Source organism: Pelophylax lessonae (genome assembly GCF_965119305.1).
Source record: "Pelophylax lessonae genome assembly, chromosome: 2".
Lineage (NCBI taxonomy): Eukaryota > Metazoa > Chordata > Amphibia > Anura > Ranidae > Pelophylax > Pelophylax lessonae.
Window position 1 is genome coordinate 748,580,290 of NC_138769.1, and position 15,964 is coordinate 748,596,253.

A 15,964-nucleotide genomic window follows, 5' to 3' on the forward strand; every position below is an offset into this window, starting at 1 on the left:
GATAGATAGATAATTATATATATATATATATATATATATATATATATATATATATATATATATATATATATATATATATATATATATATATATATATATTAGGGGAAAGTGCATATTGGCCCCCGATATATTGGTGTTGCCGATAATCGGGCGATCCCTAATTTGTATGGTGGACATCAAGTGGCTAAGCAAAAAATAAAGCCCAACTTCAGATAACATTTCTAAAGCAGTTCCAGCAACAGGTGTTTTTTATTTTCCCTAAAAGTTTAAATCATATGAATAAAAGCTGACAGTTGTAAGCACCCCCAGCCGTGTTATTTGGTTTATCCCAACTCCTTCAACTACCATCTTTGATGAACAGCATGGCCTCCTACAGGAAGTAGAAAAATAAATGGATCTACTGGCAGAGTCGCAGAAGAGGACGCGCTGGCTTCAGCTGCCCTCCCAGAGATGGTAGCGCTGGGGAAGAAATTTTCAAAGTATTTCTTCTAAAAAAGGTTAGTGCGACCCGGGACAGTTCAGAGGCTATCCATTATGGAATATAAACAGCAGCAACTGGGTGTTGGAAGTCCTAAATCAGTTTAAGAAGTTGCTTTCTTACTGAGCAGAGGCTTCTCCCTACCTGGTGTCCCGGCTTCAGACCTGCCTGCAAAGCGGACATCCATGAGAGGGGGTGGAACATGGAAAGGAGGTTTAACATAATGGGAAGGGAGGTGGAACATAATGGGATGGGTGGGGTTAGCTGGAGCCCTTAAGATTGACCGAAACAGCAATAACCAACAGACCCTGAAAAAGGACTCTCCCACTGAGGCTTGGCAAGATGCCACTTGACCACTATCCAGTCTCTGGTACAGAGACAGTGTGAAAGCAGAGTTCCGGCCTCGGAGGGTGAAATTTAGATAAAAATACCCCCGGGACAGTCAGGGCTAGTACATTCCACAATGGATAGCCTCTGAACTGTCCCGGGTCACACTTACCTTTTAGAAGAAATACTTACCTTGAAAATTTCTTCTCCAGCGCTGCCATCTCAGATGTGGGCAGCTGAACCAGCGCGTCCTCTTTTTGTCCCAGAACGCCCTGCACCGGCCCCGCTCGTCACTTCCGGGGCATGCCCAGAAGCTGTTTAGCAGGGAATGACGTGCATGCACCAGAACTGACAAGCGGGGCCGGTGCAGGCGCATTGACTCCTGGGAGCGATGACGTTCAGCTCCCAGGAATCAATGCAAGTAGGAAGGGACGGCGCGGGCCGCGGCCACAGAGAGAGGAAGTAGAAGGAAGGCAAGTATACTTTCTTAAAAAAGGTAAGTAAAGAAAAAAATAAAAATTCGGGAGCATCCATTTGTTTTTCAGGGCATTCACAGCAAGCACATGGGCCAAAGTTGTTTTTGAGCCCGGAACTCCGCTTTAAAAAAGGTACCAGCTCGGGACCAGGCAATAAAGAAAACACTTGGGAACACAGCTCAGTTAGCGGATGATGAAAATGCATTACATGTTCTGTTAGGGCTCCATCAAAAAGGATAATAATTTAAATCAAAAAGGAAACATAATTCAGTCATTGATGATTCTCCAAAACAATTGTCAAATTGTCTCCAGTGTGGACATTTGGGTGTGTAATGAGCTCTCCCTTGGTTGTTAAAGTGTTATCATATTCTGAACACTGATATGGTCTCTTAACATGAAGCCACTGGTGTGAGCCAAGATCGGACTTCTGCCTAAAAGCTTTATCACATTCAGAACACTGAAGGCCTCCCTCCAGTGAGAATCCTCTGCTGTATAAAAAGGTATTTACTCACAGTGAAAGCTTTGTCACATTCAGAACACTGCTATGGCCTTAGTGTGAATCCGCTGCTGATGTCTAACAAGGTCCTGCTTCACCGCAAAGGCTTTGTCACATTCCGAACATGGATACGGCTTTTCTCCAGTGTGAAATCTCTGGTGTACGATAAGGTGTTCACTTGCAGTAAAAGCTTTTTCACATTCTGAACACTGATATGGTCTCTCTCCAGTGTGAATCCTCTGGTGTCTAACAAGGTCTTCCTTCGTATTAAAAGCTTTGTCACATTCTGAACATGGATATGGCCTTTCTCCAGTGTGGATCCTCTGGTGTTTGCTAAGGTGTGACTTATCTGAAAAATCTTTTTTACACACAAAACACTGAAAAGGCTTTTCTCTAGTATGGACCCTCACATGTAGGATAAAGTGGTCCTTCCTTGTAAAAGCTTTTTCACATTCAGAACACTGATAGAGCTTCTCTCCAGTGTGAATCCTCTGGTGTGTGGTAAGCTTAGTCTCAGTTGTGAAAGCTTTATCACATTCAGAACATTGATATGGCTTCTCTCCAGTGTGAACCCACTGGTGTGTTTTAAGCTTCTTCTTGGTTAGAAAAGATTTATCACATTCAGAACACGGATACGGCTTATCTCCAGTGTGAGTCGTCCGGTGCCTGCTAAGCTCTGACCTTGATTTGAAAGTTTTGTCACATTCAGAACACTGAAATGGCTGATCTCCAGTGTGAACCCTCTGGTGTGTGATAAAATTTGCCTTCAGTCTAAAATCTTTGCCACAATCTGAACAATGATACAGCTTCGCTCCAGTGTGAATGCTCATGTGTAAGGTAAGACTACTCTTCTGTGTAAAAGCATGGTTACATTCGGGACACACAAAGGGCTTCTCTCCAGTGTGAATCCTCAGGTGGTTGATAAGATTTGTCCTGGTTGTAAAAGCTTTGTCACATTCAGAACATGGAAATTGTTTCTCCTCCATTGTGAGCCTAATATATGATAATCCTTCCCCGTCACTGTAAAATCTGTATCACAATCCCAAAACGAAATAGCTTTTAAAATGACTTTTCTTGTGTAGGAATGGGTTAGACTTTACTATAAATCCATAGTCACTTCTAGAACATTGAAATTACTTCTGTCCTGTACTCCAAGATTGGATCAATGTTGAAGAGAAGCCAAAACATTTAGAACGCTGATATGTCTTGTGTTACGCGTGACTCCTCCAATGAACTGCAAAAAAGTATTTGAAGTCACTTAAGACACCCATGTGGCTTGCATGTGACTTATAGTATTTATAAAGACCAACAACATGGTTTATTAAAGTACCTGTAAGAGAAAAAAAAAAAGTCTGAATTCTATGAATAAAGTTGCTTTCTATTTCTAACAATATTAGATCTAAAAAATACATGAGGAGGATGTAGAGAAGCAAAAAAACACATTAGCAAGAAAAAAATAATATACAAACTGGCTGGGATTCCCCTCAACAATTTATACCAGACCCTTATCATTGAAAATCCATAGCAGATCCTTATCTATGTCCGCATCCTGGCTGGACCGGAAAGGGGGTATCAACACGCATTCGCTCTCCACCTGAACTATATCAAGCCACATGCCCTCAACATGGCAAGAGCACTCTGCTAGAAGCCCCCTAGCAAAGCACCATGCCTCCATATTGATGAGCACAAGGCCCCTTCCACATAACTCTGGTTCAATGGTGTTATCAGAATCTGGAAGCTGCCCTTTAGCTCCCCATACTTAAAAAATGGTAAGAGGTACATAGTGTAAAGGATCCTATGGTCTCTATGGTAGAGATCCGTGCAGCTTCTCCCAAAATCCCAGTGAAAATACCATCAAGAAGTGAAAATAGCTCCCCAATCCCCCAAACATGAGTCCAGACTTCATGAAGGGGTAAAATTAACTCTTTATTAAACTGACACACAGTCAATTTATACACACAGACACATCCCCCCTCCTCTTCAAATTACCACACACAGGTCAGGGGTTGAATGATTACATTATCACATGTAGATGAAATTGTATACAGGAACTGAACTAATTATCTAGCCCTCTGAACGGAAGCAATGCGAGTTCATAAACATTTCTAAGGAATAACAACCAAAAAAACAATATTCTTAACAGATGACAATGACTCAATCAACCTGAGCCAATTACCTGGAAGACAGCTGTCCTCGAGCTCATGAAATACAATACACATTATCAAACAGAGGGGTAAATCAGCATGTTCATTGATGTCTGGAAGACAGAGGGTTGGGCTGATGACATTAGTATCTGTCACAAGAAGTACAGATCTAAGAATGGCAACTTGGGACAAAATCTTCACACCTCTGGAGAGACATTGTTGACAACTATCCCTCTCCCTTACAGGCAAAACTTCCATTTTGTCACACATAGTATGCCAGGGTACTCATTTATAACAAAAAAAGTAAAAATAGTATATAAAAGCACACAAACACCGATAAAAAAATAAAATAAAAAAAATCAGAACAACAAGAAACCTGAAAATCAACGAATCCAGTGATGTAGACCCCTCCGACATGCTGAAGAAAAATGCGTTGACCACAAACTATCCACTCAACAGGTTCTCGTCACAAATTATATTTCCCGAGCTGGCAGCTGAATGTTAAATAAGGGGCTCCCAGGTGACGTTATGGACTAGATTTCACCTGTGTCCAAGCAACTAGTGACACTGTGTGGCTACCTGTGTCCTAGCAACCAGTACTAGGATGGAAGTTGCCATTTAGTTGCAGTAGGGACACTGCTAATAAATAAATGAGTTCTGGCTGCAGCTGAGGTTTCGTGAGTGGGTGAACAAAATGAACAAACAGGCTGATAGGTCAACCTTGTAGAGCATAAAGAAAGATCCAACAGAAGACCAGGCCTTACAGATCTGAGACACAAAAGGCTTATGATAAAAAGCCCAAGAAGTGCTTACTTGTGGAGTGGGTTTTAACAGGAAAAGGAGTCACTTTATCAAACAACTCATGGGCCTGAAAAACAAAATCTGTCCATTCACTTAGAACCTAACATATTTATTTAGAAATTGTGGATCTGGAACCCCTCTTTTTAGGACCTTCTCAAAAAATAACCAGGGGGGGAAAAAAGAAGCAATTTCCAATAGGAAAACCACAGACATCCCTACAACTTTGAGACATCGGGGAGAGATCTACTCGGGGTGAACTAGTGCAAGACACAGGGAGGGTAATGCAATCTGTACATTAAGATGAAAAGCAGAGACCAGTTTGGGTAAAAATGAGACCCTTGGTCTCAAAACAACATTATGATGACCTTCTAATCAAAAGTGGTGGCCACAAGTAAGGTCCCCTTATGAGATAACAATGTCCCAAATAGGTGCAGAATGTGGGTCTTTGTAACACCAGCAATACTAGATTTAAAGTCTTACTTTTTATTAACCTCCTCCCACTGTACATAAACAGCCAGGTGGGCCTTTCATCATTGATCGGACATTCAGGAATGTCCCTCAAAACTAGAGGCTGCGCTATGCTTCGGCGTGATCCTTTGATAACAGGAGACAGACAAGACTGGATCAAGATATGGGCGCTGTGATTGGCCCTTCCAATCATGTGACGGCTGTGTTTAAAACACAACTTTCGCAGTGTTGACTGAGACACGCGGCTCTGTGACAGTTCTCCCCGCTGAGCTCAGTGCGGTTGAATCTGCAAGGGCTGTGTCTACCTTCCAAAAATTGAGTAATTTGGGGGTTATTTGTACTGTCTTGACATGTTAGGGCCTCAAGAAATCAGAGAGGCTGTCAGTGCATCAGGTGTGATCAATTTTCAATGATTGGTACCACGGCTTTTGGACTCTCAAACAGACCAAATAATATGCACTGATCGGGTTATTTTTACCAAAGAAATGTGGAGGTATAAAATTGTGGTCAAAATTTATGAAGAGAAAATTACTTTTTTTGCAAAATGTTATAACAGAAACTAAGAAAAAACACTTTTTTTCCTAAATGTTCTGTCTTTTTTCATTTGTAGCGAAAAAAATAAAAATCCCAGTGGTGATTAAATGCCACCAAAAAAAAAAAAAAAAAATCTCTATTTGAGTGCAAAAAAAAAATGGGTACAGTGTTGCATGACCACATGTGACGGGAGTCACTTTGGTTGGGGGGTCTGTGGAACCCAGCTTACCTTAGAGAGGTTGGGAAATGCCTCTCTCAGCTTCCTAGGCCCCTCTTATGTGTAAGTCACACTGTGTCTATTAGGGGGCACAGGGTGGCCAAGAAAATGATGGACTTAATAAACAAAGAGTATGGTTTGGATCACTCAAAGGGGACAGTAATATTTGTCAACAATATATCTCAAGGAATATATGAAGATTCTGGGGCTCTAGGCCTAGCTGCCTATTGCCAAGAAGAGACTGCGTTACACAGTCAGAGGCCTAGAAGATGCTAATATCAGCTCCACCACCTGTCTTCCATGCATTGTAAATTATGCTGATTTGCTCACCTTTTGTTTACTGTGGGTTCTGTGTTTACACTTATAATAATGTGCATTGTATTTTGTTTTAGCCTTGTTTCCGGCTGTCTGGTCATCCAGGCTGGTTTAAGTGAGTTAATTAGCATGTTAATGATAACATGGTCTAGATGGGATTAGCCAAGAGTCACCTGTATCTCGTTATCTAACCATTGTGTGATGTTTTGGGTAAATATTTGAGTCCATATTTATGTAGTGACTGAGATACTTCTCAAGTGTATAAAAAGTCTATTTCTTGTTCAATAAAGTTGTTATACCAGATTCATACAAGCTACGTTCAGCCTACTTTTGTATGTAGGGTGGCTGTAATATCTGATGCTCAAGACTGGAGAAAGCAGTTTACTGACGGAAGCCCAGAAACACGTTGTGGGGTGGGTCGCAGATCCGTTACACCGCGCTAATCTCATTCAAAGTATGACAGCACTGAAAGCTGAAAATTGGCCTGGGTAGGAAGGGGGTGAAAGTGCCCGGTATTGAGGTGGTTAAACAGCAAATTGGCGTATACTTACCTGTAATGCATTAAAGGTAAAAAGGTTTTAGCTTTAGAATCACTTTAGCTTCCACAATTGGAGTGGGGCTGAATAGGGGGGACGACATCTGAAACCCCTTGGATGAAAGTACATAATAGGAATTAGCAGCAAGAGAATGTTGAAAAGGACAGACAGGGAAGATGTGACCCTTGATAGTTCTGAACGGCTAAATCGGTTTTTACCCCCGAACTAATGGAAATACATGATATGGCCCACAAAAAAGGCACATGGAAAAACCCCCAAAGTCTCACATCAGAAAAAATAAAAAAAACTTCTCCATATAAATCTTGCATGAACTAGATTTAGGATCTCAAAAGCAAGGTTGGGATAACCAAATTTGCAATGCCAGCCTCTCTCAAACTGGGTTTCAACAGCCAAGCCATCAAAGCCAGTGACCGAGAAAAAAAATCAGACCTTTATATAAAACAGATCTGGGTCATCTGGTAGGGCCAAAGAAAGTCGGCTATATGACAAGTGAGGTCAGAGTACCGCACTCTGCAAGGCCAATCCTAAGTGGAGAATGACCGGAATGCCCTCGCTTTCTACCCATGAAAGTAGAGGAGGTAATGGCTTCTGCTGAGGAAAAGCATAGATCAGGGGATACAGATCCCACAGAACTACTAAAAACAAAGATGCTAGTTGTGACGGGAGTCACATTGGTTGGGGGGGGGGGGGCTGTGAAACCCAGCTTACCTTAGAGAGGTTGGGAAATCCCTGTCACTAAATGGACCCGATAATATGGTTTGGATTACGCAAATGGGACAGTAATAATTATCAACAATATATCTCAAGAACTATGAGGATTTAATCCCACTTTACACTGTGAGGCCTATAGCCTGTTGTAGACCGTTTGCACCCCTAACTTAGGGAGTGTTTTACCTTAGTGGGACTCACCTTTCCTCTAGGACTCTAGCCATTATGGACTAACCAGTACCTGGAATTTTGATGTTTTATCTTTAGTGTCTTATATATATATACCTGCGTTTTCATATTTTATGCCAACATTTGATGCTTCTTGTTGCAGAGTTTGCACCTTTTAAGATTCACAGTTCACATCTGTTTTAGGTTGATCCACCAGAGTTTTACTAATCTTTTTAGGTTCAATTTACTCATGTTTTATGGTTCACACACCTAGTAATTTATTTATTTATATTTGGAGTTTGCACTAGTAAGATTGTGATTTCTTACAGAGTCGGATCACTTACTTTTTGCACTTGTCACAGATTCCTTTATCAGTATGCAGCACATGACACTTTATTAATTTCTCATTCAATATTTATTTAGGAAGCACAAGACACTTTATTAATTATTCATTTATTAATTTTTATTAATTCCATATTCTACATTTATTTTAGCATCATTATTAAGCACACGGATTAGCAGGTATACACTGGCAGCGCCATCAACCTTCACAGGCGTTGGGGGTCCTTGTGACCTGCTGCTAGCTGGAGGAGTTTGGTGTTTTGCATTGGTTTGACGAGGAGGATCCCTGGACAGATAAGGATTTGGTGATGTGAAGTTCCCCTGTAGCTGATCGCTCACAGATCTTACAAGGCCTTTAACCATATTTTTTCTGGTAAGCTTACACCTAGCTTGCTTCACCGTGGTTTGTTTGGAGTGACCTATTGGTGGTGGATTCATCATCCCTATACCTGCACCTTGGAATCCTCTTTCTGTGGACTGTTCTAATACCATCATACAGAATTTGTGTTGTTTTTGGACTGCAGTCTATGTTTTTTTCTGTGTTCTTGTATCATTTGTCTAGCGCAGCTTTCCCAATTTACCTTACATCTATAGTGATTCCCACTACAGCTGCTGCTTTTTTGTTTATTTAGCTTAGCGCAGTTATTTACATCTACTATCATTATTAAGCACACGGATTAGCAGGTATACACTGGCAGCGCCATCAACCTTCTCTTGCATTTTTAATCTTACTATATTTCTAGGAATATAGTGTACAGGTGGGCAGCAGCCAGTATTAACATTATCCTAAGCGCGGATCTTTTTTATTTCTGTTGTAGACCGTTGCCATGAAGTCTGACTCCTAAATAATCAAAGCATTGCTTTAAATGCGTTTTCCATGTACTTCAATGTAGGAGATGGATGGACTGATACTGGGGGTCTCTTGCCATTATCTGTATAATAAGGTGTTCTGCTTTTATAGTTAGGATAATGTGTAATTTTTAGTTACGTTGCCGACAGTCTTGTCATCCCAGCTGGTTTAAGTGCGCTGAGTTAATTAGCATGTGAACGATAACCTTATCTAGATGGGATTAGCCATGAGTCAGCTGTACCTCGTTATCTAACCATTGTGTGATGTTTTGGGTAAATAGTCGGGGTCATTGTTCATGTAGTGACTGACATACTTCTCAAGTGTATAAAAGTCTGTTTCTTGTTCAATAAAGGACTTAGTTGTTTTCAGACACATACTGTGACGGTACTAACCATCACTATAAGTGAAAGACAGATAATTAATGGTTTGGATTGCTTCGTTATTTGTCAGCAATATCCTCATATAGAAATATGAAGATTTGGGGCGTGTCCTGGCCGCCAAGCAATATGGCCGCTTGAACTACAGCTCCGCAGTCTTCACAGGGAGAGACAGCCGCACACTCCCGGAGTATGACCCGCCGGCGATTACCATCCTCGGGTCCCCGCCGACTCACAAATTTCTTCAGCATGCCGTCTCACCGCTCCTCCAAAGATGGCGCCGGAGGGGCTGAGGATCCGGAAACGGCGCTAATTCTCCTGAATGAACAGCTCACGGACCCGGAATCTGACATGGATGAGTCATCCCGAAAAATAACCTCTCTTCCTCAACTGATAGAGGTAAGAGAGCCGCAGTATCCCCAGCCTTTTCTCCTACCAAGCCTCCCTCTGCTAAAAAAAACGGCACGGAGCCAGCGACAATTCACAGGCCCTGAAACTGACAGAGTTCTGCATTAACCCTCTGTCTGCCTTTCCTGCAGCAGACGTGCCAGCCACTGAAGCCACACTAAAGGCAATTCTTCTCGCTCTTCAATCTGGCTTCCAGAAAGCTTAAACTCTGTTCACAACCTGTCAGTAAGACTGGATGGCCTGGAGGAGAGATCACACAATCTGGAAATGCAGTTTTCAGACATGGCAGCAGCACACAATGAGGTAGTGGACATGCATGAGGTACAGGCTGAAGCGATCCAGAAGCTGCAACTGAAAGTCGCAGACCTGGAGGACAGGTCACGACAAAATAATATCAAGTTTAGGGGTATTCCTGAGACCGTTAAACCGCAAGAAATCATCCCCTATTTGAAACAACTCATGCAGAAACTGTCCCCTGACCTATCGCCTAGAGATCTCCGTATAGACCGCGCACACAGGATTTCAAATCCACCACACCTCTCAGATTCCGTTCCAAGAGACATTCTGGCTACAATACATTATTATAATGTTAAAGATCAACTCCTCAGAGCTGCCAGGAATGCTCTGGTGCTGCCGTCCCCGTACGCTGATGTGTCCCTCTACCAGGATATCTTGCCTGCAACAGCTAAGAGGAGAGAGTTCGGGTCTGTGACAAAAGTGCTGCAGGATAATAATGTAATTTACCGCTGGGGTTTCCCCACAAAGCTTTTGGTTACTTACCAGGGCCAACAAATCGCAATGACATCCCCAAAGGAGGGATACAATCAGCTCCACAATTGGGGGCTAGTCCCTACTCCCATCGGCACATTCTGCCCGGAAGCAGGATCACAATCCATCGAAAGACTCCCGGGGACCGCTGGACCGTGATAAATTACGCCCATCTCCCTTGTGATGATCTTACCTCTGCTGTCTTAAGGGGCTTCCCCACATGGGAATTACGCAGTTCATATTCCTTAGAGACTCGGGCCTTTTATATTTTCTCTTTTTTTTTTTTACACACCCCAAGTAAGAAGTGTGCTAAGCACACGTGTGAACGTTCACATTTGGTTTACTTTTTTGTTTTCTATTCTCTTTGTTGCTACCTATTGTTCAAATCTGTTGCTATCAATAACCTATACCGTTTATTGAGTATCTTGATTCTCAGTGGGAACTGCTTGTATAGTGCTGTTACGAGTTCAATTTTTTTTTTTTGCTGTTCCAGGTCCCCTCCTCTCATACTTCTCCCAGAGGGATTTCTTCCGGGGCCACACGCCAGCTCATTTTGACATGTCCCTCAAGATCACTACTATCAACGCGAAAGGGCTTAATAGCCCCTTCAAGCATTCCAGGCTATGGAGGCAGGCATTATCTCTCAAAACGGATATATTATGCGTCCAGGAAACGCATTTCGCACAAGACAGGGCCCCATCGTGCACTCATAGGCTCTTCCCACACCAATTTTTTGCCAGCGCACCCAATAAGACGAAAGGTGTGATGATAGCTGTATGAAATACTGTTGCTTTCCAATTTCACCATATAGAAACAGACCCTTGCGGCAGATACCTTATTCTCTCTGCCTCAATTAACAACTCACCGTTCGTGATCACCAATGTCTATGCTCCCAACATGGGACGCAGACCTTTTTTTAAAACCGTACTATCCAATTTACAACCTTTTCCCAAGGATCAAATAATCCTCTGTGGAGATTTTAATGATATTCCAGACAATACTTTGGACACGTCCAATCCAACTAGACCTAGATCTCCGTGCAATACCTGTCTATGCTTAATAAATTCTGGCAAAATACAGTGGGTACGGAAAGTATTCAGACCCCCTTAAATGTTTCACTCTTTGTTATATTGCAGCCATTTGCTAAAATCATTTAGGTTCATTCTTCTTCCTCATGAATGTACACATAGCACCCCATACTGACAGAAAAACACAGAATTGTTGACATTGTTGCAGATTTATTAAAAAAGAAAAACTGAAATATCACATGGTCCTAAGTATTCAGACCCTTTACTCAGTATTTAGTAGAAGCCCCCTTTTGATCTAATACAGCCAGGAGTCTTTTTGGGAAAGATGCAACAAGTCATTCACACCTGAATTTGGGGATCCTCTGCCATTCCTCCTTGCAGATCCTCTCCAGTTCTGTCAGGTTGGATGGTAAACGTTGGTGGACAGCCATTTTTACGTCTCTCCAGAGATGCTCAATTGGGTTTAAGTCAGGGCTCTGGCTGGGCCATTCAAGAACAGTCACGGAGTTGTTGTGAAGCCACTCCTTCGTTATTTTAGCTGTGTGCTTAGGGTCATTGTCTTGTTGGAAGGTAAACCTTCGGCCCAGTCTGAGGTCCAGAGCCCTCTGGAGAAGGTTTTTGTCCAGGATATCCCTGTACTTGGGGCAGCATTCATCTTTCCCTCGATTGCAACCATTCATCCTGTCCCTGCAGCTGAAAAACACCCCCACAGAATGATGCTGCCACCACCATGCTTCACTGTTGGGACTGTATTGGACAGGTGATGAGCAGTGCCTGGTTTTCTCCACACATACCACTTAGAATTAAGGCCAAAAAGTTCTATTTTGGTCTCATCAGACCAGAGAATCTTATTTCTCACCATCTTGGAGTCCTTCAGGTGTTTTTTTAGCAAACTCCATGCGGGCTTTCATGTGTCTTACACTGAGGAGAGGCTTCCGTCGGGCCACTCTGCCATAAAGCCCCGACTGGTGGAGGGCTGCAGTGATGGTTGACTTTCTACAACTTTCTCCCATCTCCTGACTGCATCTCTGGAGCTCAGCCACAGTGATCTTTGGGTTTTTCTTTACTTCTCTCACCGAGGCTCTTCTCCCCCGATAGCTCAGTTTGGCCGGACGGCCAGCTCTAGGAAGGGTTCTGGTCGTCCCAACGTCTTCCATTTGAGTATTATGGAGGCCACTGTGCTCTTAGGAACCTTAAGTGCAGCAGAAATCTTTTTGTAACCTTGGCCAGATCTGTGCCTTGCCACAGTTCTGTCTCTGAGCTCTTCAGGCAGTTCCTTTGACCTCGTGATTCTCATTTGCTCTGACATGCATTGTGATCTGGAAGGTCTTATATAGACAGGTGTGTGGCTTTCCTAATCAAGTCCAATCAGTATAATCAAACACAGCTGGACTCAAATGAAGGTGTAGAACCATCTCAAGGATGATCACAAGAAATGGAAAGCACCTGAGTTAAATATATGAGTGTCACAGCAAAGGGTCTGAATACTTAGGACCATGTGATATTTCAGTTTTTCTTTTTAATAAATCTGCAACAATGTCAACAATTCTGTGTTTTTCTGTCAGTATGGGGTGCTGTGTGTACATTCATGAGGAAGAAGAATGAACCTAAATGATTTTAGCAAATGGCTGAAATATAACAAAGAGTGAAAAATTTAAGGATGTCTGAATACTTTCCGTACCCACTGTATATACAGAGAGCACTAGATTCCTCCTTTTTTGTATTCCTTATGTCGGGGGACGTATCTGGAAGTGTGTTATAAGTCACATGGTCTGCGGTAAAGGATTGCTTTTCTAAAGCCTGCTGGTTAAGTGCTGGGAGCAGTGATGCCTGATCATTGGAGAAATAGATGCTGTGTTCCTTGGAGAATTATATGTTTTTTGACCCCGCAGGGTCGAGTTACTAAGGTGAGAGGCAGATGATGCTTGGTGGTGGGAAGTTGTGAGCACAGAAGTCACACGAGTTGTTGTTATTCACCAGATCACAAGTGGACTTTATCTTCCTCCGCTCTTTGTTTTACATCACCTCAAGCTATGGACTGTCTCCTCTTTTATAATTGGTTTTATTGCTGATTTTACCATTCTGATTATTTATTCATCTTAACTAGGGTTCATAAGACTGCGCTGCACTATATTTTAAGATTAAACTTATTATGTCAGGACTTGGGAATGGACTCTTGGGTGAATACCGGTATAACCTCGATTGGAAACCTATATGACCAAGGCCAGCTATCTGCCTTCTCTATATTACAAAACGGGTCTCATATACCCAATCAGGACTTCTATAAATACCTTCGTATTCGACATGCCTTGCAAGGTGGTCTATGGTCTTCTTCCACACTTCCTCTTAAGATTATTTGCGTCCGTCTAAATCATACAAAGGGATCTCCTTTTTCTATAGATTGTTGGCAACTACACTGAATCAGCGAAAGCTTCCCTCTATGGAAAAAATGGGATCATCTTCAATTCACCAATGAGTGGCACCAAGCTCTGAGATACCCTCTAAAATTTTCCAAAATGTTTAACCCACTGGGAATTAGTTCTGGTACTACACACCGGATAAATTGTCACGCATCTTCCCAACACAATTTGAATAAATGCTGGAGAGAATGTGGACAATTTGGCTCAGCATCACATATCTGGTGGAACTGCCCCGAGATCACTACATTTTGGAAGGAAATCGACTTGCTTATCACCCAACTCACAGGGCGACAGATCTCTCTAGAGCCACAAACTGCCCTGCTGGGTGTGGGGCTCTCCACTTGGCACAATGAATTCCACGCTGTCATCACTCACATCTTAATAGCAGCACACTTAACCATAGCCAGAAATTGGAAAGCGCGATGTGCACCTACCTCTCGGCAGTGCATAACCATTCTGAACCAAAACATGCATATGCAATACATGTTTGCTAAGGCTCATTACAGCCTATTCTTCACACTGTGGAAACCCTGGCTCAGAAATCCTAATAGTAAATTGGACACTACCTAACTCTTTACCTCCCTCTGCCCTAGTAAGGGAGCCATCTGAACCACACTGATCAATCCCGCCTACCTGCTTTCTACAAATAACGCCTTGTGTACCGAGTCTATCTCCACCTACATGAAGCAGCTTCCTCCTCAACCTGGAACACAGCACACACTGGATAACTACATCTGGAACTTCACTACGTGTATGTGTGGAGTCTATACATGATTCCTCGTTTATATCCCCCACTGAGAACATCTATCTCTGTTTTTTCTTTGTTTTATGCTCTCTCGTCTAGAGTAACACCAATACCACTGTAGGTAGCTGCTCGACTGTTGTGATTCATACTGTTAAATGATTGTACTATGTGAAGGTTGTACGCAGTCTTGCAGACTGTGCTTTATACTTACCGTATATACTCGAGTAGACGCCAAGATTTTCAGCATGTTTTTTCATGCTGAAAATGCCCCCCTCGGCTTATACTCGAGTCACTGTCTTTTTTAAAAATGGGGCCGCCTGGCGCCGACGACTCACTGCGCATTTGCCGCATGCCTGGGAATAGCCGATTGTGTATGGGCTTTCCCGAGCATCGGTGGCATTTCCATATGCAGTGCTGCGGGCATAGTACAGGACATTCTCCTGTACCATGCCCGCAGCACTGCATCTCCTGTGCCATGCCTGTACATACTGTGCCATGCCTATACCTACTGTGCCATGCCTGTACCATCTCCTGTACCATGCCTATACCATCTCCTGCGCCATGCCTATACCATCATCTGCGCCATGCCTATACCATCACCTGCGCCATCTCCTGTACCATGCCCGCAGCCCCTGTTTTGTGTCTCGTGGTGGTCGAGTTGGGTCCAGTAGCTGCTGCATTTACCACCCTAGGGTTATACTCGAGTCAATACGTTTTCCCACTTTTTTGTGGTAAAATTAGGGGCCTCGGCTTATATTCAGGTCGACTTATACTCGAGTTTATACAGTATTTGTAATCTGTTGTAATCTGTTGATGAAACGTTAAAAATAAAAATAAAAAAGTTTCAAGTTTAAAAAAAAATAAATAAAATATCAAGACACTTTGTGGGCTGAAAAATTCAATGCATTTCATGCCATCTCAGCACTGAACATACACTGGCAAAATCATTCTAAATACTCAAACCTAGATCAGATGCAATTCATTGCCAGTGTGTATATGCTTCAGTTTTGTCCAGACCATAGGCAGAGGAAGATAAAATAAAAATTACAAAATGCTAAACAAAATAAACATATTGCTGTGCTAATAACGGTACCGGGATTTTCAGCGCTGCACAACTCCCATTTCCCTAATAAATAAAAATACTAAAACAAAAAGTGAATGTTAAACATAAGACATAAATGGGAATCAAAAGTTGATAAATAGGAGGAAAGATCAATAAGCAATAAACTTGCACTAACTGTTGAAAACCACCAGTGTTTTCTGTGGGGTACCGCTGTGAGCTATAGACAGTCTGTTCTTTCTTTATTTATACATGCATTTAGATGCTTTATCTGTCA

At 42.4% G+C, this 15,964-nt stretch overlaps 1 protein-coding gene and 1 pseudogene across 2 annotated transcripts in view; one reads left to right on the forward strand and one right to left on the reverse strand.

The window, feature by feature from the left end:
* Positions 1-15,964, forward strand: part of LOC309548382 — a 482,992-nt pseudogene that overhangs the window by 321,577 nt on the left and 145,451 nt on the right. The gene's annotated exons all lie outside the window — the stretch shown is intronic.
* Positions 1,466-2,786, reverse strand: LOC309545789 (uncharacterized protein). Its single transcript, XM_082245140.1, has 2 exons — positions 1,903-2,786; positions 1,466-1,738 (listed from the first exon to the last, which is right to left on the reverse strand). The coding sequence occupies exons 1-2, from the start codon at positions 2,761-2,763 to the stop codon at positions 1,553-1,555; spliced, it is 1,047 nt and encodes a 348-aa protein (XP_082101266.1). The 5' UTR covers positions 2,764-2,786; the 3' UTR covers positions 1,466-1,552.